The sequence below is a fragment of the Mus musculus genome, chromosome 5 (assembly GCF_000001635.26).
Source record: "Mus musculus strain C57BL/6J chromosome 5, GRCm38.p6 C57BL/6J".
NCBI classification, from domain to species: Eukaryota; Metazoa; Chordata; class Mammalia; order Rodentia; family Muridae; genus Mus; species Mus musculus.
Window position 1 is genome coordinate 124,074,236 of NC_000071.6, and position 22,952 is coordinate 124,097,187.

The 22,952-nt window shown below is 54.4% G+C and overlaps 1 protein-coding gene across 3 annotated transcripts in view; it reads right to left on the reverse strand.

Moving 5' to 3' along the window:
- Abcb9 (ATP-binding cassette, sub-family B (MDR/TAP), member 9) overlaps positions 1-21,720 on the reverse strand; it is a 34,099-nt gene extending 12,379 nt beyond the window's left edge. Inside the window, exons 1-9 of one of the 3 annotated variants that reach the window (XR_001784728.2) lie at positions 21,411-21,720; positions 15,353-16,027; positions 9,371-9,485; positions 8,817-8,947; positions 7,705-7,910; positions 5,776-5,995; positions 4,550-4,678; positions 2,885-3,073; positions 1,787-1,960 (exon numbers count right to left, since the gene is read on the reverse strand). Coding sequence is in view for 2 of the 3 variants with exons in the window: in NM_019875.2 (NP_063928.2) it covers positions 1,787-1,960; positions 2,885-3,073; positions 4,550-4,678; positions 5,798-5,995; positions 7,705-7,910; positions 8,817-8,947; positions 9,371-9,485; positions 15,353-15,941 (1,731 nt within the window). In the remaining variant the exon portion in view is untranslated. Of the gene's footprint in view, positions 1-1,786; positions 1,961-2,884; positions 3,074-4,549; positions 4,679-5,775; positions 5,996-7,704; positions 7,911-8,816; positions 8,948-9,370; positions 9,486-10,533; positions 12,206-15,352; positions 16,028-21,410 lie in introns of those variants that run through there. The other 2 variants (NM_019875.2, XM_017321012.1) reach the window with 2 other exon arrangements.
- Positions 21,721-22,952: the final 1,232 nt, after the last annotated feature.

Below are 22,952 nucleotides of genomic sequence, written 5' to 3' on the forward strand. Positions count from 1 at the left end.
TCTGCCTCCCAAGTGCTGGGATTAAAGGCGTGCACCACCACTGCCCAGCTCCCTACCCCATTTTTTTGAGACAAGGTCTTACTCTGTCATCCAAACTCGCCAAGAACTCAGTATGTAGCTCAGGCTGCCTTGAAATCCTGACAACCCTCCTGTGTGAGCCTCTCCCGAGAGCTGTGGTTAAGTGTCCAGCCTCTACAGCAGCCCTGGGGTTAAAGCACTTGCTGAACAAATCGGAGGGACAGAGTTCAGCTCACCAAGCGCACCCTGGTGCTGGGCAGGCATGGAGGCCTGCCTCTAACTCCAGCTTCAGAGAACAAAGGCAGGGTTCCTAGAGCTGGCTGGTGAGAGGGTCACAGCTATGATGGCTTTCACAGAGAAGTTCTGCCTCAAACTATGAGGTGGAAGTGATCTGGGCTGACTTCAGGCCTCTCAACACATACCTACAAACATGCATGCCACACGTGTAAACACACACACACACACACACACACACACACAGAGAGAGAGAGAGAGAAAGAGAGAGAGAGAGAGAGAGAATGAATGAATAAATGAATGAATGAATGAATGAATGAATGAATGAAAAAGGAAAAAAAACACTACAGTATGAGAAAATCACTAACTCAAGGCTACAGTGTGGTACTTGACTGTCTTGTGCTTGCAATAATTTAAAAAAAGTCAAGGAGACAGTATTCGCCGGAGGAACCCTGGATGATTAATAAGCAGATAAGTGGGGCCTCATGTCTTTCACCGCCAGGAAGTGAGAAAGCCTGCAGGAAGCCACTTCCTCACGCTGACACTTGGCAGTCTGGGAATCTAAGCGCTCACGTTTGCAGCTGCCCAGGGCTCTTCCTGCAGCCCAGTGTGTCACATACCCTTCTCTGCTAACCATCTCTGCTTACATATGCTCAATGCAGGGGGACTTTCCAGCATGTGGGTCCTGTCACATGGAGACTAGAGCTCTGCTAGCTCAGTGGTAGATTGCTCATCTAACACGGAAGGACCAGAGATCCCGCTCTGATAATGCACACGTGCTCATTCGCTAGATGTGTATGTTTGCTTACATGGCCCCCCCCACACTCACACACACACATACACACACCAGCAGTGAAGGGCTCTCCTGCCTGGATAGATGGTGTGTCTAGTACACAGACTGAACACCTGTACAGGCCCCTCTGCTTGTGTGTCAGTCAGCACTGGATCAACTTTTTCTTTCTTTTAAAGAAAAAAATCATCTTTTGTGTGTGTATGTGTGTGTGTGTGTGTGTGTATCTGTGTGTGTTATTTTAGAAGGACATACATTTAAGTAGAAGCAGGAGCAAGAGAGAGTAACAAGGGTGAGTATCGCCAAGACATTCCATACGCAATCCCTGCCACAGTAAGAATTATTGTGGAGTGCGAGTCTGCTGATGAAAACGTTACAGAAGAAGGAAGCGAGGCCTGTGTGTGCCCTGCACTTCAGCTCCGTCTGCGCCTGCGGGAACAGGAGGGACCTTGTGCACCTCAGATCTGCCTGGAGCAAGCTCAGGCTGGAGGAAGCAGTCGTGAGATCTGAGTAAGTCCGGGTGGTCAAATTCATGCAAATCAAGGAAAGGTTGTCACACTGGTGGGGCGGGGATTTACCTCTAGGAGAGGAGAGGGGGCACGTGGTGGCTTGTGGAGTGCCACAACCTTCTGCATGGGGGTGGGGGGTGTCACATCAGTGACAGAACTACACCCTTCTTTCCATCCGTGTCATGGCTTATAAGAAAGGGAAGGGTGTGGGGACCAATAGGCATGTGGCACTCACCACACGATGCAGGTACTTGTGGTCATAGGCGCCAATGGGCTTGCCATCCAACAATACACGGCCGCCCTGCAGAGGGTAGAAGTTCTCCAGGATGTTCACACACGAGCTCTTCCCGCTGCCCGACGGCCCCACCAGAGCTGTCACCTTGCCGGGGGACAGGCTGAAGGAGACATTCTGCAGGGACACAAGATGTTCCAGTCTCAGAGGCAGGAGGACAGCCTCCTGTCTGCCCTGTGCGGTGCTGCTGGCCTCTGAACAGTCTTCCTAAGATACCAGGACTGGGGCACTTTGAACATATGTGCTTCTTCTGTGGTACTGGGGAATTGAACCCAGCAACATGTGCATGCTAGCCAAAAGCTCAACCACTGAGCTACTTCCCCTATACTGGGACCCAGGGCCGGCTAGAACTTACTATCCAGCCTTTAAATAGTGCTAATCCTCCTGCTGTAGACTCCCAAAATGTTGGAAAGATAGCTCAGCTCTCTTTTCACTGACTGGCCTGGCACTCATTGCTGTGCAGTCCTGGGGTGGGGCTTGAACTTGTGGCCCTCCTGCCCTGGGCCATATCAGTCGCTGGGATGACAAACCCTGAGCAAACAGGACTGGCTTGGTGACTCTGGCTTTATATTTACAGTCGCCTTCGTCTGACTGTTTTCTGTAGAGAGCCACCTGGTCAGCTCCTGCTCCCTGATTAAAGGTCACCTCCCTCTGAGAGGCTCTGCACCGTGTTCCTGCCTCTCCCCCTACAGAAGCCGGATCCATGACTTTGCCAGTGCTTCTGGAAGGGCGTGGCATGCAAATTGAGGGTTCCATTCACACCAATGTCCGCACAGCTTTAGTCCACCAATCTGGCTTCTTGTCAAGTCACTAAAGAAGCCCCGTACCCCCAGCCATCACACACAACCCTTTTGGTACTGGGGTTGGAAGCCGGGCCTGGTTCCCACTAGGCAGGCACTCTGCGTGTGACACACCAGCCCTCTCCAGCAGCTCTTACTGGAGAGTTAATGGGCGGCCTCTCAGTGGCGCCCTTGCCTCTCTTGCTTCTGGCCTCACAACCAAGATGTGGGATGGTTCTGGCAGACCTTGAGCTGTTCTTACCTGTAGGACCTGTGTGTGGGGCCGAGTGCGGTAGGTGAAGGTCACATTCTCAAAGTCCACCCTGCCCTCGAGGTGGTCGGGGGCCAAGCTTCCGTCATGCACCATGGTGGGCTGCCGGTCGATGAACTCGAACACCTTCTCGGCGGCCCCCACTCCCTGCATCAGGCCACTGTAGACGGAGCCCACGGACTGCAGGGAAGACACACATCCTGGTCCCACCCACAGCCCCTTCCTGACACCTACCACTGATGGGGTGAGGGGAGGTTACGGGTCAGAGCTGCAGCTTTGAGGCGATGCAGGGAGCCCCTGGATGCCACCTGCTGCTGAGGCAGATAGTGACCATGAAGAAAAAAAAAAAAACAAGGGCGATGGGGAATGTAACGCCACTGTGTCTGGGCATTAGGAGCCAGGGCCCAGGGTCGGACCACGGATCCCACTCAACCCTGCAGCGGGTATGTGTGGGGAGCAGGGCAGAGCAGGAAGTCTTTCCTCTGGCTGCCACAGCGGGTTCTAAGTTCCCTGTTTTTTGTAAAGACAAGGTCTCACAACATAGTCCTGGCTATCCTGGAACTCCATATGTAAAGCAGGCTGGCCTTGAACTCCCAGAGATCTGCAGGCCCCTGCCTCCAGAGAGCTGGGATTAAAAGGCGCGTGATAAGCTGGCAATTGTTGTCCATCCGGACAGTTTCAGACAACTCAACATGTAGGTGAAGGCGATCCTTTGATACAGGACTTTGCCATTTGACCAGGCTGACCTAAAACTCAGAGATCCCCCAGTCTCTGCAGCCAGGGTTAAAGGTGTTGGGGGAGGGGAAGGAAGTCCACAAAAGGCAAGCCATGATGTGCTCAGCATGGGTCCCTTCCCTTCGGGGATACCACAGAGCCTTGGAGACATCCCAGCTGCAGTGTTAGGGACTCTGACTTGATGCCCAGGCTGCCAGCTGTCAGTCCCCTGCTCTGCCTCCCACCCTAGGCAGAGGCCCCAGGCCCACCCTCCCGCTTCACCTCTCAAGAGCTGTGGTGGAGCCCCACAGCAGCACCTCTTTGAGCTGGGGATGAAGCCCAGAGCCACACATGCTCAGCAAGCACTCTGCCAAGGGAGCCAGCCTCAGCCCTAACTTAATCTTTAATATGGATCTTCGTGGGTACTCTGTATACATTCTCTGTGGCTACAAGCACACCCAGTATAAACATGGACCAAAACAGAAGCCATCTTCACCGAGTGCCTTTAAGCAATGAGGTGGCTTCTCTCAGAAACAAGAGAGTGTAAATATTTTGTCCCACCTCATGCTGAGGGATGTGGCAGCGGAGTATGGGTGGAAGATGCCTGCCTGACTCCCGTGTGCAGCCCTTGAGGTGCTGTCATAGTTATGTCCACCTTGGGGACTGAGGTAACACCAAGACGGCACACGGTTGCTGTGAAGTCAGTGGGAGCTCACAGCACACACGCAACGTGCCTGTAAGTGTTCCTCCACCAGTTCACCATTTGTGCCGGCCCAGCGGTTGCTTCTCTGGCACTGTTATCCTAGAGGTGCCCTATTGGAGTTCTGGGATGGGTCTTACTGCCGTCTTCCACGCGTTCTGTTTGGTTCAAACCTACCCACCCCACAGAATCCGGAACCTGCTCTCGCCTCACACCCCCGCCCTCCCACGGCTGCCCCTCACCTCCATGCAGTCTCCCAGGACAAATTCGTAGATGATGAAGGCGATGAGGTTGCCGCTGCTCATCTGCCCCGAGATGACTAGGTGGCCCCCGTAGTAGAGAATACTGACCTGGACCACCAGGAGTGTGAGCTGCACGGAAGGAGAAGGGCATGGCTTATGTAAGCTTCCCGGCCTTAGCCAGCCCTGGGCCCTGCCCTCTACTCTGTCCCCCAACTCTGTTCCCTGTTAGCAAGACCAGGGAGACAGGAGAGAAGCTTGAGGGGAGGACCTCAGATCACCGGGCTTGGTGACAGTGTCTTTTCCCACTAAACCATCTCACTGGGTGCTGGAGGGCAGCCTTAGAAGTGCTAAACACCAACGGAAACTCCATTGCCCCATCTGTCACTCACACCCTTCCCCCAGCAGCTCCCTACAAAGGCCCCTAGCTGGAGCAGGCTGTGGGCTTGGCAGCAGAACAAGGCTTTCTTTGTAAAGCCCTGGCTGGCACATGCCACCTTCAAGTTCCTCTGCTGGGCCAGGCAGGGCTGTTCATTCTCATTGCAAAGAGCAGGGCTCAGAGAGGTTGGGGCACCAATAAGGCCACACAGCAGCCAGTCAGAGCAGGCTAGTGAGGCCTTTCTGTTCCTTTAAGTATTTTCCTGAAGAAGGACAGTATCTTGGGGACCTCATGCTACGGATTTGGAGGGTGGGGGTGTCTGAGAGATGAGACAACCCACAACCTTCCCAGGATTCCTTCCCCACCCCAAGCCAGAGTGAAGTCCAGCAGCTGGACAAGTGTCCTTGTGTATGGCAGACAGTGGCTAGCTGTGGATGAGTCGACAGAGGCTTGGCAGGCATTTTCAGGTAGTGGCACCCGAGTAGTCCTTGCCTCCTGGCTCCCCTGTACCCCCCCCCACACACACACAGCTAATTCCTCCAAAGAAACTCTGTATCTCCTTGCCCCCACCCTCCCAGACCAGCCTAGCTCCTACCTCCCAGACTGTTGGGACAGGAACAAACCAGGTCCTCTCCATTCTCTAGGGAGGAGCTGAGGCCTAGGTTGGACCCTAGCTAGCCTGAGGATACATGCTCCTACCGACCCTGCCACCTTGTAGGGGGGACAGGGGCCTCCGAAGGAAGGGCCCTGTGGTCTTTCCAGGAAAGACTCTGATGACTTGACACCCACATGTGGGGACCTGGACTGTCACCCAAGCATGGGATCCATATCTGGACGCCCATCCACTCACCCCAGCGCCTGACCACACGTACCCCGCTGCCCCAGACGTAGGACATGTAGGCCGCTGCTTCCTTCCTGTTGAGCTTGTACACCTGCTGAAGCTTCCGCAGGAACACCTCGGCCTCCTCCTCCTCGTTGGCAAAGCTGCGCACCGTCTTCATCGCGCTGATGGTTTCCTCGGCTGTGGTGCTGGCTCTGGCCAGGGCGCTCTGGACCTCCTTGGAGAGCCTCTGTGCACAGGGATGGGCAGGACGGCCTCACTGTCCCTCTGAGCACACCTCCATCCCGTTCTGTCCACCCCAGCCCCATCGCCTCCTAACTGATGAGACAGACTCAAGAGAGCAAACCCAGCGGAGCTCCTGGGGGGCTAGGAGACTCACAGTGCCCAGCACTGGGGGGGGGGCAGTGAAGCAGGGCCCCCACTGACATTGAGTGAGACCACTGACCACACTTGGACTACAGTTAGCTCTAGAAAAGGAGTGTCCGCACCCGGCCCTGCGCTGCTGTAAGGATGGTCATCCCGGGCTGTTGCTCAGGCTGCACACAGTATGAGAAACAGTGAGCACTAAGGGGCAGAGTTTATCAGCAGCACAAGCAGCTTCAGAGGGGAGGCAGGCCTGCAGCAGTCTGCTCTGCAGTAACAAACACAATGGCTGCCAGAGCAGGCACGAGTGTGTCCTTCCTATAGGGCTGCTTCTATGACCTGAATGTCACACTTGGTCACAGAGAGCAGAAAAGAGAAAAGGCCCACTGCACCTGGGAGGTGGGGTCCCAAGTCACGTCTGGTGTGTGTGCATGTGTGTGTGTATGTGTGTGTGTTAGGGACACAGGCAGACGTCCCCTGGCATGGGTCAGCTTTACGGAGTCGATTATGTCCTTCAGCCTTTTCAATGGACCCTGGGGATTGGACTCAGGTCCCCAGGTTTGCACAGTGGTCGGTGCCTTTACCCCTTGGGCCCCTAGCAGCACATCTGGCTGCAGGTGGTATGTGTGCTTTGTAAAGATGGCAGACCCTGAACAAATTCCTTTAAGGCTCTACCCACTTAGAGGTGGGGCCTGAGGTGGGCAGAGGTAGAGGCCAATGAGAAGGAACGAGGTGGGCAGGGAGCAGCTCCATCCTGACTATTTCCTGTTCCTCCTCAGTGAGGAGCTAGAGGAGAGTCCATGATCAGGGCTTAGGGCTGGTGGCCTTTTGCTGGAGGTTGAAGGAAAGCTGTTTTACACGGGGGAGGGTCCTAGAGCTAGGGAAAATGACCCACCCAGCAAGGCTGGAAGCTCCCCTCTTGAGTCACCTCCCCAGGGGTGCCTGAGCCTGTGGTGGGGCTCAGATTTGTGTGTTGGAGCTCAGCTCTGGGGCTCCAGGAGGCCACGAAGAGCAAGTCCAGTCAGCAGGCAACGGCAGAGGGACTTCTGGCTGCCTCAGAGTAGATCACAGGCAAGGCCCACGTCACCATCCCCCTCAAAACCAGAGGGTCAGACTCTGCCCTCATCACCTGCCACTGTCCTGTCTCCCATCACCTACCCAAACAGCCACCTGCCGGCTTCTCAGACCCACCAGGCACATTCCTACCACAGAGTTTTGTGCTGTACCCCTCTATTCAGAACACACAGTCCTGAGGGTGCCCACCTTCCTCGGGTCCGCTCGCCACCCCACGCTTACGGCTTCACTTTGGCCTTGTCCTCTGTTCCTACCAGGGTCTTCTCTCTGACTAAGGTGGGTCTGAACGTGTAGTGGCAGTCCTTGGCCACTGGAGTGATGGATGTGATCATGCCTGGCTGATACCTAAGGCAGCCTGCTTCACTGCTTCCCAGTGCTGGGCACACAGTGGGTCCTCAGGAGACACCCAGTGACCAAGTGAAGACTGTGAATGAACACAGACTGCCTCAGAACAGCCTTGTGTAGCCTCCAAGGCACTGCCAGGGGCTAGACTCCGCCTACCTTGTAGTACTTGCCGTAGATGTTGGACACCATCATGATGATAGGGAAGCCCATGAAGGTGACCAGGGAAAGCTGCCAGGAGAGGCTGAACATGAAGACCACCACGCCCGTGACTTTGACCGTGTTCCTCAGGAAGATGTTGATGTTCTGGGAGACCAGGTCGCTGACCATGGTGGTATCAGAGGTGAGGCGGGAGATGAGGTCCCCTGGAACACAGGCACTCAGCCCTCTGTGGCAAGGATGCCCAGAGCTGCTGGGGGCGGGGTGGCGGAGGGGACGCTAAGGGGCTTCTGAGATGGATAATAGGAGTCAGACCTCTCCCCCACTCTGCTATCTGGGAATAATGGGGAGCACTTCTGGAAGACTAGTCCTGGTACCGTCTTTTTTTTTTTTCTTTGTTTTGTTTGAGGCCACCCTGGGTCACAGGGTCATGGGTGTGTACCACACATGGTTGCAACGTGTTGTGTGAGGTGCCTGCCTGTCTACCGAGTGGAAACTGGCTGAAGGTCAGCTGGGGACAGCCAACGTGACAGCGCATGTGCCCACCACAGCCAGATTCCAAACTTCTCTCTGCTAGGCCTCACTGGCAGAGTGGGTAAACACCCTCACACCCACCTCAGACACAGCCTCCTGAGCTCAGAGAGAGAAACGCATAGCAGCGTTTCTCATACACTGTGGAATGCTGGACTAGAAGACGCCTTGCGACAGCCACGGGGCGACGACTACAGGAGGGAAATGGTCCCTGCATGGGATGGGTGGGACAGGTGTGGCCTGGCCCAGTGCTTGGGACCATGGCGGGCATGCTGTTTCTCTCCCTGCTAGATCTTCCCATCCATCATTCAGTCCACAGGAACTGGACCTCTGCAGGCCTCCCTCTCAGGCAGCACTAGACAAGAGGAGGCCCTGGTCACTGCCGAGAGCTCAAGAGGCCTGGCCAGGGTTCTGTGGTGGCCCCAACTCACACCAAAAACGTCACCAGTCAGCTTAGTATCCCAGGGCTCCACCTGGAACTAGACCATAGGAAGTGCTGGTGGGGCAAGCCATGCTGCTGTCAGGGGCCCCACAGGAAGCTAGCTCACCCTGGACACCCAAAGTCCCCAGGAGGGACCAACCTGTGCGGTTCTCATCAAAGAAGCTTGTCTCCTGTGACACCAGTGAGCGGAAGAGACAGTTCCGGAGGCGAATGTTCAGTCTGGCAAATACGAGGGTGAAAATACCGCCCCGAATACCTGCGGCCAATGAGCTGATTGAAGATGAGAGACGGTATAGCCGGTGTCCTTCCGGCAGGCAGCATCACCCACCAGCAGCCCCTCCTCCCCAAGGACAGAGGACAGGCCACTCTGTAGGGATGACATCCAGGTCTAGACCCCTCACTCCCCAGTAAGTCCTACAGCAAGGGTAAAGGACTTAACACTGGCATCCAGACCCTTCTAGAACAGTATAGAAAACCAATCCTTTGGGCTACATATTCACCAACCAGCCAGGGAGAGAGAAAGCTATCTTCAGGGGACTGGAGCCATCTTCAGAGGCAAGAGGGTACAGCTCTGGGATGTGGCCCAACCAAAGGGTTCCACGTCAGTCTGGGCGGTTGCTGCAGTGCTGGGCTGGCCCTGCTCCCTTCTGCCCTCCCTCCTGCAGGAGTGGTGTGTATGGGTTGGGTGGCTACCTGCCGATGGCCAGCAGGCAAACGACGACAACGGCTGTGGTGAACTGATCCATGCTTTTCTGGATCACAATGCTGTCAATGGCCCGGCCAGTGTAGTAGGGCAGGAAGGTCTCACCTGTTGGGGGGAGACAGGCAGGCTCAGCAGAGTGGGAAGCCCCCAGCCCCCGTCTCTGCTCACCCAATCCAAGGTCTGGTCTTCAAGTGCCTGCTTGCCCCTGCTGTGGTCAAACTGTCAATTGGATGCGACTTAGCCATCATGGAAACAAACCCCTGGGCAGGGCTGGAGGGAGTTTCTAGACGGGTGGTGGGAAGATACATGATAAATGAGGGCTACAGTACTCCCTGGGCAGGGGTCCTTGACCGGATAAAATGAGGTGAGCAAGCGTAGCACCAGCGCTCATCTCTGCTTCACATGGATAGATGCCATGTGACCTTCGGCATCGTGTGCCTGAGCCATGACTTCGGCACCAAGACGTGAGGACTGTGCCCTCAACTGGGAGCCCAGGCCAACCCAGAGAAGAAAATGAATACACCACTCTCGGAGAACACATAGCGTGACACTGATGACACCTGGGTGCCAAGCATTCAAAGCCACAGTAGGACCTGTCATGGGTCTGGATGCCACCCACATAGGCCACAAAACTCAGCAGCAGCAGCTGAGGGATGCCAAAGGCCATTTCCTTCTTCCAGGTGTGTCTTCCACCTTCTAGAACCAGGAAGACCTTGCTGCTGGCACAGCTCCAGGCCATGCTGGTCCCACCCCTCTGAGGGGTGGCGCTCTAGGGCTGGCAGGGTGATTTCTCATCTACGGGCTTCCTGTGCCTTCACCCTGCTGACTCAGTGGGTCACAGAGCACAGGAGAGGGATGGCTGAGAGTCAACACAAGTTCACACATGTGGGCGATCTCTCCTCTGTGGGAGGCAGGAGAGGTGCGTTTCACTGGGAAGCTGGGTTGAGCCTTCAAAGCTCTGCCCTGCTTCTCAGAACTGCAGCTGCCCTGGGGGATGATCTGAAGGGGCGTGGGCACAGCTCCTCTTCTCTAAGGACTCTGCTATGCTCACTTGGATGCGACCCTCACCAGACACCAAAGCTGGCACTGCCTCTGATTTCTGGCACTGGGGATAGAGCTAAGCCCCGGCCCTGGGTGGCACGCTAGCCCTCACCTGCTCCAAGGCTGCCGGGTTGATTGTACCCCAGAACAGCCAAAGCACACCTGCCTCCCAGGATTCTGGAATGCTCACTCTCACACAATGGTCAATGCAGAAGCCCAGCCCCTCAAGGTCGGGTCTCTGTCTCCTCGGGGTGTCTTCACTGCAATTTGCTTAGGCTGATCTGGGCTTGAGGCTGGACCCAGGTAGGTTCTCCATACACAACAGCTTGCACTCTGGCCTTCTGTGGGGAAATGGCGCCCTCTGCTGGATGAGAAGCAGGAAACTCGAGGACGCCATCTAGCTCTGGCCAGATGGGGTTTCCAGATGCAGCTGGCTTATCCCTGAGCTGAAGCTCAGCCTCAGTTTACCCACAGGGAAGAAAATCTTGTGGAATCCTGATTCTGATGCGCTGTGTGGTCTCGTGTCCCGGGGGCACAGGGTAAACCCTTCTGAGTAATCTGTAGGCGTCACGGACACTGAATCCTACACTAGGCTTCAGGAGTGTTTCCTGCATCTGACCTCTGCTGCTGCCTCAGTAGTCCCACCCTGCTCTAAGTCACGCATCTTGCCTGGAATGTCTCAGGGGCTGCTTCCCACCTTGGGACTCACCTCATATCTTGGCCATCTCAGCCCAATCCAGCCCATTCATTCCCAGGTTTCTCGGGTCAGAGTCAAGGTTGTTGCAAAGGCTCATGACAGCCCACGCAGGACAACACAGGACTCTGCCTCGCCTCACCTCACTCATCCTGCTTTCAGCCCTGCTAGCCTCAGTGCCTCTCTAACAACTGGGTTCCTTCTGCCTCAGGACCTGTGCACAGCTGCCTAGAGCACACCTTACCACAGACATCTATTCCTTTATTTCCTCCAAGTCCCAAATGTCACCCTGTGTTCTTACGGGCTTGGTATTTTTGTTCTTGCTATTTGTGGAAATGACTTCTTTCCACAGAGGAGGAGACTGGAGCTCTGAGCTTGCCCACATTTCTACACAGTCGAGATGCCAAGAAACCCAATGCAAGAATCCTACTTTACACTGCTTGGGAGGTGAGGCGGGAGCATTTCAAGGTGAGGGGGCCAGCCTCAGTGATCTAAGAAGACCCTGTCCCAAATAGCAAGCCAGGTGCAGTATAGCACATGCTTATAATCTCACTTGGGGGGTGGAGGCAAGGAGATCAGGAGTTCAAGGCCAGCCAGGGTTACCTGAGGTCCTGTCTGAAAGAGAAAACCACAAATAACCAGGAGCTAAGAAACTGGTACAGGGCTTGCCGTGCAAGTTTGAGTTCAGACCCCCGGCACCCACGTGAACAGCTCAGCATGGTGGCATGTGTCCTGGGACTGGCACTCGCCAGCCAACCCAGCTGAATGAATGAGCTTCAGGTTCAGAGAGAGACCTTGTCTCAAAAGGTAAGGTGGAGGGTGATCGAAGGCAGCTAACGTCAGCATCTGGCCTCTACTTACAACCACACAGGTGCCACACGCATGCGCACACAAACATAAAAATGGAAAACAAACAGAAGAGAATGCTGAGCTGGTGAGATGGCTCAGGGGGTAAAGCTCTTTCCACCAAGTTTGACAGCCAGAGCCTACATGGTGGAAGGAGAGGACTGACTGACCGACTCTTTTAAGTTGTCCTCAGAATGCCACTTACAAGCCGGGTGGGTGTGGTGGCGCACGCCTTTAGTCCTAGCACTTGGGAGGTAGAGGCAGGCGGATTTCTGAGTTTGAGGCCAGCCTAGTCTACAAAGTGAGTTCCAGGACAGCCAAGGCTACACAGAGAAACCCTGTCTCGAAAAACCAAAAAAAAAAAAAAAAAAAAAAAAAAGAATACCACTTACAGGGCACAGCATCTGCTCAACCAGCCCCTCCCACAAATAAATAAATAAATGTAAAATGTGATTGTAAAACAATAAAGGAATCTTTCCGGGCCAGCCGGGGCTATATAAAAAGACCCTATCTCAGGAAATAAAAGTAAAAAGAATGAAATGAAAGACAGTACTGATGCCCAGGGCACCTTTAATCTCAGCATTCGGGAGGCAGAGGCAGGAGGATCTCCAGCTCTGTGAGTTCAAGGCCAGTCTGGTCTGTAGAGATGGCACCTCACACTGGCTCTGCACCTGCTCCCGGTGCCCTGCTTGTCTCTCTTAGCACTCACAGCGCCATGCCCCTGCAGGGTGAGAAACTGAGCCTTAGCTGGCCGGGCATCAGTGCTCCAGAGTCTGACTCAGACTGAGCCCTTGGCCTGATGTAACCCTGAAGGCTGCCAGAACTCAGAGGCACTGTAGTACACCTGTGTCCCCCTGAGCATGCCACAGCAACACGGGGCCACCACAGGCATAGGGACAAGGTCATGGAGTGACATCTGGCTCTAGAGATCAGCACCCGGGGTGAGTCAGACCTGGAAATGTCACCAACACAATGGCTGAGGGGCAAAGAAAGGCCAGTCAGATGAATCCAAGGTGGCTACCCAAGCAGGGACCTGGGGCTTTGAGTGGACTTCACAGCCACTCAAAGCTAATGTGCTCCCCGTGCCAAGATTCATCTGAGGCATTTTATCTTCTTAGCTTATTGGCCCACTCCCTGTCCCTTAATACCACGGGGACTATAGTTTAGTTTTTATATCCCCACAAAAACTCGTGTGATGGAGGCTCGCAACCCTCCTGGGACTTGGAGGCTGGGCTCAGTCATGGCCGGTGTGCCTTTCTCTTCCCCCAGCCCTTCATCTGTCTGTCTTCTTCCTGGCCACCATCAAGTGAGCAGCCCTGTTCCACTACACTCTGGCCGTGATGTTCTAGTTCACTATAGGTTCCATAGCCATGAACTCAGACGACCATAGCTGGAACCGGATTACACCAGCCAAGCTAACCTTTCTCCCCTTCAAGCTGTTATCCCGGGCACTCTGTCACAGCAACACAGCTGATCGAAGTGGGGACTGTACTCCTGCTTTACAGACACAGAGACCAACAAGCAGAGGCTGAGTAGCTGCCTCATATCACACAGACTCTATTTTTATTTATTTATTTTTTTTTATTTTTTGGTTTTTTCGAGACAGGGTTTCTCTGTATGGCTCTGGCTGTCCTGGAACTCACTTTGTAGACCAGGCTGGCCTCGAACTCAGAAATCCGCCTGCCTCTGCCTCCCAAGTGCTGGGATTAAAGGCATGTGCCACCATGCCCGGCTAAAATTTTTTTATTTTTATTTTTTATTTTTTGGTTCACACAGACTCTAAAAGGAGGAACTGAGGGGACTCGGGGTCGGGGGTGAGGCAGTGAGGCAGTGAGGGAGGGATTGGGGTAGAGCCAGCTCAGGTTCACTGGCCTTCTTTGAGACTACTCTGACTATGTCATTGCCCCCAGGGTTGGTCCCTGTGAATTCTTGGACACCCACCATGATGTACTAAGCCCTGTGCTTGCCATTCCCCACAAGAGAGAGGTATGGTTCAGAAAGGTTGATAGACTTACCCCAGGTCACACAGCTCATTGAGACCCCAGGCCCTGCCAGTGGGAGGAGCTATGGAGTCCCAACCTTCCTGTACCACCTTCCTGCCCATGCTTCGGGAGAGAAGCAGACCTATAGCACCACACACCTAACTTTCAAACCAAGACGAACTTCACCCTTCAGCTCTGTTCAGTCACATGAGACAAGCTCATGCAACAGGAGACAGATGGGGAAAGATATATGCTACCACACACAGTAGAATTCTATGCAGCCAAAGAAAATAATGTTGGGTTGGGATGTCCAGGAGACATTAGCAAAACAAACAAGAATCCAACCAGTATGCACAGGTGAGAAGTGATGTCCTGGGAGCTATGCCGCCAAACACCAAAAAGAAAGGACGAGGGCTCGCCTGGGAAGATGGCTCTCAGCATGCAAAGGCTGAGCGTGGTGGCTATAATCCCACTGCAGGGGAGGTGGAGATAGGAGGATCCTGAGGGTGACTGACATCTCCTCTAGTCAATCAATGAGTTCCAGGTTCAGAGCGATTCTGTCTCAATAATAAGGTGGGGGCCATTGAGGATGATACACACGCTGACCTCTGCGTACACACAAGAACACGAACACATATGTGTGTGTACACAGGAGATGAGGGAATGACTGGATCTCCTGCCCACATAGAAGTCTATATAACCTTCTGTGGTTAGCCCTGGGCCAGAACAATGCGGGCAATCGGGTAGAATTAACTAAACTTTTGCCTTTCCACATCTTCTTTGCTTTGTTTTGTTTTGTTTTGTTTTGTTCTTGGAGACAGGGTTCCTCTGTGTAGCCCTGGCTGTCCTGGAACTCACTCTGTAGACCAGGCTGGCCTCGAACTCAGAAATCCACCTGCCTCTGCCTCCCAAGTACTGGGATTAAAGGCGTGTGCCGCCACTGCCTGGCTTCTTTGTATTTTTTAAAAAGAGAATTATTTATCTTATGCAGGAGTACACGGTGGCTGTCTTCAGACACACCAGAAGAGGGCATTGGATCTAATTACTGATGGTTGTGAGCCACCATGTGGTTGCTGGGAATTGAACTCAGGACCTCTGGAAAAGCAGCCAGTGGTCTTAACCTCTGAGCCATCTCTCTAGCTCCTCTCTCTATATTTTTGAGACAAAGGCCTTCTCTTTGCCCAAGCAGACCACACTCTCAACAATCCTCCTGCCTCAGTCTCTCAAATGCTGAGAGGACAAGGGGGGTAAGACACCATACCCATTCCTTCTGGGTCTCCCAGCAGTGTAAACCACCTAAGTGAACGGCTACCGGCTACCCGTTTGAGAGGGAAGAGGTTGCTAGGCACCCTGCAAGTACATCCCTGGAGACCAAGGCTCAGTGTGGTCAGACCCAAGGCCCCACTTACCCAGAGCTGCTACGATGAGGAAAAAGGAGGCAGCTACTAGGAAGGCCACGTCAGGCTTTGTGTAGGACAACAGCTTCTGTAGTGTGGCTCCCGATGCCTGCTCAGCAGGGGCCCCACCCTCCCCGTGGAAGCCCTCATTCCCTGGCTCCAGGGCCTCTGCGTCCGGCCGCACAGTGGCCAGCAGCCCCCACAGCAGGAAGGAGGCAGCCAGCGAGATGTAGGTCCACACGAAGAGCGCCCAGAACCATGGGTCCCGGATGGGCCTGCGCACTTCTGAGAAGAGTAGCAGTTTGGCCATGGCATAGATGCCCACAAAGAGGCACACGAGGGTGATGACGAGCCACGAAGCCCGCAGGCGCCTTGGCCCCAGAGCGCTGTTCTTGGCCACGCCTATGGTAGCCCCCAGCAGCAGGCAGCTGCGGTACAGGCAGGCAGCCCAGAGGTCCAGCACCGAGTCGAAGATGTTAAAGTGTCGGATGTCCTCCAGCAGGCTACGGTCCAGGTGGCTGAAGGCGTAGATGGCCGTGGTCACCCCGACGTCCGTGCTCACGAAGGCCAGCGTCACTACTACCGCCTTCCACAGCCTCATCCTGCTGGCTGGTGGCCGGCGGGTGAGAGGGGCAGGCTTTGGCTCACCGGGGCAAGGCCATCACTGACAGCTGGGCAGGGCCACACCTGTGGGGGCATCAGAAAGAAAGCATCAGGGCGAGGGGACTCCTATGGCTGCATGACCCCGAGGGAGTCTGGTAATGAGTGATGTCCCGGGATGGTGGAGGGTCTTCTCCATGCAAGGGATGTTTATTTCACATGTGCTGTAGGCGCGACTCTGTTCCTTGCGTTTGGCATTTAGCAATGAACAAAACTTGAGGCAGGTGTGGTGAATCGGGCTTCTGATCCCCACACTCCCCTCCAGAAGCTGAAGCAAGGAGGACTGCACCGAGTTTGAGGCTGGGGTTAGCCTGGGCAACAGAGAGAGAAAGACACTTTTTTTAAAAAAAAGAAAATGGGCCGGGTGTGGTGGCGCAGGCCTTTAATCCCAGCAGAGGCAGGCCACAGAAGCCAGCCAGACACTCCGAGTCCCAGAGGGTGGGGTGTGTCAGAGACAGGTGGATCTGGAGTTCACTGACTAGCCAGAGTCGCTGAGCACCACGTTCAGTGAGAGACCCTGTCTCAAAACATAAGGCAGAGGGCTACAGAGATGGCTCAGCATCACGTATAACTCCCCCTCCCTGGGATCTGATGCCCTCTGGACGCCACAGGCTCCTGCTCAATGTGCTACACATAAACTCATGCAGACACACACACACACACCCATAAATAAAAATAATTGTTATCAAAACACACACAGTGGCAGCAGCAGACAACAAAGAGAAACAAGAAACAGTGAGCATAGAGCACAAAGATCTCTGCTTCTATAAAGATGGCCTCCCTCTACAGGAGGGAGATTCAAAAGGGGCTGACCCGGGGCTGGGCAAACAACTCAATGGTTAAGGGCACCAGCCGCTCTCCCAAAGGACCCAGCTTTGATTCCCAATACCCACATGGTAACTAAACATTCTATAATGCCAATTCCAGGGGCTTTGACATCCTCCTGTGGCCCTCTTGGCCACTGAATGCATGTGGTGCACACACATCCAGGTATCCAGGTAGGCAAGAAATTCAGACACATAAAATAAAAAGCAATCTTAAAAGAGAGGGGATAGAGAGGTGGCTCAATGGGTAAGAGCACTGACTGCTCTTCCAAAGGTCCTGAGTTCAAACCCCAGCAACCACATGGTGGCTCACAACCATCCGTAATGAGATGTGACTCCCTCTTCTGGAGAGTCTGAAGACAGCTACAGTGTACTTACATATAATAAATAAATAAATAAATAAATAAGAAAAAGAAAGAGAGGACTGGTCCTGATGCTAAGAATGAAGCCTGTGAAATGAGAAAGGGGGATAGAAGGGGAGGAGACATGCGAAGAAGACTCGGAAGAGCTGAGGGAGCGAGGCCTGGAATTCTAGCTACTGGGGAAGGCAGGAGGCTGGCAAGCTCAGGGCCAGCCTGGGCAACTTAGTGAGTACCAATGTCAAATTTAAGACAAATTTAAGAGATAGTATAGGGTTAAGTCGAGGCCCTGGGTTTAATGTCCTATACACACACACACACACTCTCTCTCTCTCTCTCTCTCTCTCTCTCTCTCTCATATGAGGAAGGGAGAGAGACAGAGAGACAAACAGAGACAGAGAGGAAAGAATCGCCCCCAAGGACACACTGGGGAAAGCATTTTGGACAGGGGGAAGAGAAGGCCTGGGCCTGAGGCAGGAGTGTACCCTGAGACAGTGAGAGCACAGGCACTGGGAAATGGGGGCAGGGCGATGGGGATCGCATGGAGGACTTTGCCACCACTTGAGGAGGTGACGCTGAGATTAGCAGAGCTCAAAAGATGGCCCTGGAGTCTTCACTGTTCCGGTTGCTCAGGGTGGCAGTGAAGTTCAGTGCCTAGCTATCAGGCCCGGCACACCTGGCACACGCTGACTGCTGCTGATAGCAACGGCAAACACTATATCTCAACTCACCTTTCACACTCTCGGGTTCCATGGCAACCCAGAGACCTTTGTGTCTGCTCGGAAGTTTCCAGAGTCTCTTAGATCCAGCCTAGGTTTGCCCTCACACCTAGCTCTGGACCTTGTTTTTTTTCTTGCTTTTGCTGTCCAAGCCACTGAAGCCCCTCCCACACGCCCTCCCCCTCCCAGGGCCTGGGAGAGCCCAGAGCTTGAGGGAGGTGAGCAAGGTGTGGATCTTGTGGCTGGAGGTGGGGCTTGTTTAGGGTAGGTTTAGGATCTGGCTGAGGCGGACCCAAGCACTGACTGACTCCTGATCAGATCTGATCTTCCTCAGAGGAAACAACAGTGTCGGTGCCCTATCAATAAAGCGGGCAACACTCTGAGCCCTATGGTACAGGAAGGCACTAAGGGACAGGACAGTCAGTCCTGAGGGACACCTTTCCCCTGTTGCTCTGGGGGGCCACACCATGGGGACTGACTTTGAACTGTCGAGGGATCTAACCTTTTACATGAGGTCAGTTTGTCTGTGTCCCCATTTACATCTGGAGAAACTGAGGCACCGGAAGACAAAGTCACCAGCTCTTTCACTCAGCCAACACTGGCCCAAACCAAAAGAAGCCCCTGTGTGAAGGACTCCAGCACCAGGGTCCTCCACCTGTGCGCACTGCATACCTGCATTGCGTGCTTATGGAAGGCGCCAAGCCCCACACTGCCTGCTTTTCATGTGTTAAGATTATCCTCAAGATGACTCTGCGAGGTTTGCAGTGTCATCAGTGCCACATAGCCAATGGCGAAAATGTGGCCTAGGGAAGAATTTACCCAGCATCCCACGGCCGGTGAACTGGCAGAGCGGTCAACACTATATCTGGATACAACCAACACTGACAGGAGGTACTCCTTTAAGGAAAATAGTTGACGTTGCTCAGGCAAGAAGCAGAGGTGACACTGGTAAGAGCCTGCATCCTCTGATGGGCACATGAGCGTGGCACCGTGAGACTTTCATGAAATAAATTCTAATTTTATGGTTTAGACACTTGAGGCACAGAGAGGTCAGATGATCTGCTCCATGTCACACAGCTAGATTGAGCTCCAAAGTCTGGGCTCCACGGCTCTATACATGATGACAGTCTCTTCCAGGTGGACATGCCCCACCACCCCCCCATGCCAAGAAAGGGTCTGAGGCGCGGAGATGGCATGAAGGGTCCAGAGCCTGGGGGGGGGTTGTTTTATTTTCTTTTTAATTTTTCTGTCACTCCAGCACTTCCAGGCAGACCTGAGTGTATGTCAGAGCTACAGCCTGATTAGTCAGCATCTGCCTTTCCAAAGGGAGCCAGGGCCAAGTAGGGTCAGGGCAGAGAGAAGGAGTGAGACAGGCAGGCTCCCTCAGCCCTTCCATCCCTGCTAGGTCCGAGCTGCCAATGCAGCTCCTGGGCTCAGTCTGCTGCAATGCAGACGCCTCAGGGAGTGTGAGTGGGTGAACTCCACTTGGAGCCCGAGAGGGAAGCTCCTGGCCTAGCGCCACCGCAGGCCTCCTGCCAAGCAAGTGCTGGCTTCACTAGGTCTGCCAGGTACCCGACTACTGCCTTCCTGGGGTGGGCACCAGGGGTTCATGGGCCCCCTAGGAAGGGGGCCAAGGCTCAGGAGCGAGACAGAAGGATCAACCAGAAATGGGAAGCCAGCCTGCAGGCTGGAACCGCTATCCAGCCTCCCTCCCTTTGACTGTCAGTCATGGAGGATTCCTTCCTGCAACCCCAACAGCCCAAGTTAGCCAGGCGCCCACCCACACCTAGGAGCCCCAAGTGCCCATGTCCTCTGGAAAAGAACACTCCAGATGCTAACATCAGATGCTAACATCAGAGACTAGCTGAAGCACTTTTGCAGGTGACAAAAAAATGAAGCCGGGAAGGGAGGTAGAGAGGCTTGGCTAGGGGTCATTTGAGGCAGAGCACCTATAGTGCCTAGGTGCCCTGCCCCCTCCACCCCACCCCCAGCGCCATCCATCTATTCAAACATCCACGGATCAGAATCCAACTCAGGTCAGGGCAGGTTTTAATCCTGGGGCGAGGGTGGGGTGGCAGGTTACTCTCGTTAAGTACCAAGCAGAGTATGGTGGGAAGGCCACAATCACACTGTCAGGCTAAAAGCCAAGGGCAGAAAGGCCACTCAGGAGGCACATGCCTATCCCAAATATGCCCGGACTCTGAGGACGCACAGCTAGGTGGAATTGGAGGACGCACTGTAGGCACACAGGTGATACGAATGGCCCAAGAGACAAGGGCAAGCTGGTGGCTAGAGGCGGTGCAGGCCTTGCTCAGGGGCCAGTAGGATCCAGGAAGACAAGGCAAGTTCTCTTGGCTCAAATGCTTAGGCAAGGCATGGGACTGGCAAGTGACCCCTGCCCCACTGGGTTGTGTTTTATATTGGTGCTGGGGTTAGAACTCGGGACCTTGCTCCTGCTAGGTAAGAACTCTTCCACTGAGCTACATCCCAAGCACAGGGGTTTTTTTGAGAAGGCTTTCCCACCCCCTTCCCCGGAGGGGGTACTGCTTGGAGTACCCACAGCCGTCCATTGTAAGCAAGAGTAATCAGAAACAGCCAGGAGAGAAGTTGTTATCATTACAATCACAACAGCTACCTGTCTTGGGTCTTCCCTGGTCCCTGTACCTCCCAGCTCTGTGACCCAGAGCCCTGGGAGGCTAACAGTCCCCATGCCTCTTACAGCTCAAGGGAAACCCCACACTTTACCCTCTGCTGGAGGAGGAGGAGGAGGAGGAGGAGGAGGAGGAGGAGGAGGAGGAGGAGGAGGAGAGGAAAGGCGTGCCCAGGCTAATTAGGATCTGCAGAGAAAGGTCCTGCCTCGGGTGGCTCAAGTGACTCCCATTCACCCCTCACTCTGCAGGCTTGTCATTCCGAGGGCCCAGCCCTGGAGAGGCCGGTCGGTGCTGCTCTCAGCAGTCCCTAACTGCCTTGTTGCTGTGTGTGTTTGTGTAGGGGGTTTCTCTAGAGAACATGACACACCCAGGCTGGGTCCACATGGCTCCATCCTGACTCCCGCTCTTGCTTGGGCCACCACATCCCACTGCTGTGACTGGCACTCCATCGGGCGACGCCAGGTGGCCTCAGGGAACCTGGTGGCAAACAAGGGGGTCCTGACACCTGTCCCCACGCCATCTGCAGCAGGGTCATGGAGGCCACTCATCTTCAGGGGGTGGGGCAGAGGGCAGGGAAGTGTCCGCCACGCTTGCAGCTATCTCAATTAACTCAGGCAGGCGAGGAGGAGCCCTCTGGGACCGCACAGGCCCGCTTGATAGCTGGGAAGGCTTGGCCCAGGCTAGGCCTGGCGCTCGCAGCCCTCAGAGGTCGCCACCAGCTCCATGCCGGGCCACAGGCCTCCAGGGTCTCCTCCAAACGCTCTCCCCGCAAGGTACCTACAAGACCGCGTCGCAGAAGGGTCAAAAAACAGCCGAATTCCCGTTGCGAGCTCCGCAGAGCTGGGGGCGGCCCTTACCTGCCACCAGGTGAGTCGTCAGAGGGTGACACCGTGGCCGGGACGCGGGGACACAGGATCCTGCCTCTCACCGAGCCCGCTCTGGGCACCGCTTTGCTCGGAGCCGGCGCTGCGCCGCTACAAGGTCGGAGCCTAGCCCAGCTGCCCGCTGACAGGCGGGCGGTGCCGGGGGCGGAGTTTCACGGGAGTAGGCGGGACATCCTGGGTGGGGCGGGGCCTCCGAGAAGGAGCCGGTGAGGCCTCCTGGGTGGGCGGAGCCTCAAGGAAAGTGGGAGGGGCCTCGGGGTAGGCGGATTGAGGCGGAGTCTTCAGGAAAAGGCTTCCGGAGAAATGGGCTGAAAGAACCTCCCTAGTGGGGCGGAGCCTCAGGGGAAGTGGGCGGGAACAGAGCCTCGAGGATGGGGCGGAGCTTCCGGGGCAAGCTGCGGGAGGAACCTCCCTGGTGAGGTGGAGCCTCAGGAGATGTAGGCGGGACAGCCAGGGTGGGAGGATCTTTAGAAGTGGGCGGATCCCCTAGAATGGGGTGGATCTTCTGTGGTAAAGGGTTGTAGGCATCTCTTGGACAGAGTGATCCAGGGCAATCCTGAACTCACAGCACCTTCAACAAACCTAGCTTCAACCTGGCCCCAGGTCCCGAGTGCTGGATGCTCTGCATCTGCAACAGGCCTGTGCGCATACTCAGGGGACAGAAATATTCTTTAACAGGTTATTTTCCTTGAAGGCACAGTCTGCGAACCCTGGAGGATGTGGCTGGGTTATTAAGATCCTCATTCATTTACTCACCCATCTAGTAAGTCTTTATCCAGCACCTACCGCACGCCCTATGTCATTTTAAGCATTTGAGAGCTGGGCATAGCTTTATGCATCTGTAAGCCCAGGTACTGGGAGTTCAGGGCCTGCCTGAGCAACAAAGACCTTGTCACTTAAGGAAAAAAAAAAAAAAAAAGACATGTCAGGACCCAATCAAGATTTCTGCCTTTCTGGAAGGATAGTCTAAATATGGAACCAGATAATATATGTAAGAAGTATATTGTACATATTAGCAGGGAGAACATTCCGTGGGGGATAATAATGGGCAGTGCTGTGAAGTAGAAATTTATGGTTTCTTTAGAAAGTTGTTTGTGTCAGATGGTGTTCTGCTGGGTTAAACACATGAAGGAACATTTCTCTGAAGCAGACATAGATGAAAGGATACTTTGCTTAAAGCAAACATGTAAGTGGACGCCAGGCAGTGGTGGCAGATGCCTGTAATCCCAGCACTTGGGAGGCAGAGGCAGGCGGATTTCTGAGTTCAAGGCCAGCCTGGTCTACAGAGTGAGTTCCAGGACAGCCAGGGCTATACAGAGAAACCCTGTCTCGAAAAACAACAACAACAACAACAAAAAAAAAACCCAAAAAAAACAAAAAAACATGTAAGTGGACGTAATGAAGGGTTTTTAGTTAATGACACTCATGTATTGGTTTCCTCTTACATCACACAGTTGAGCTTGGTTTGTCGTGACTCTATAGAGAGAATCGCAGCAAAAAACTTCTGGTGGGGTT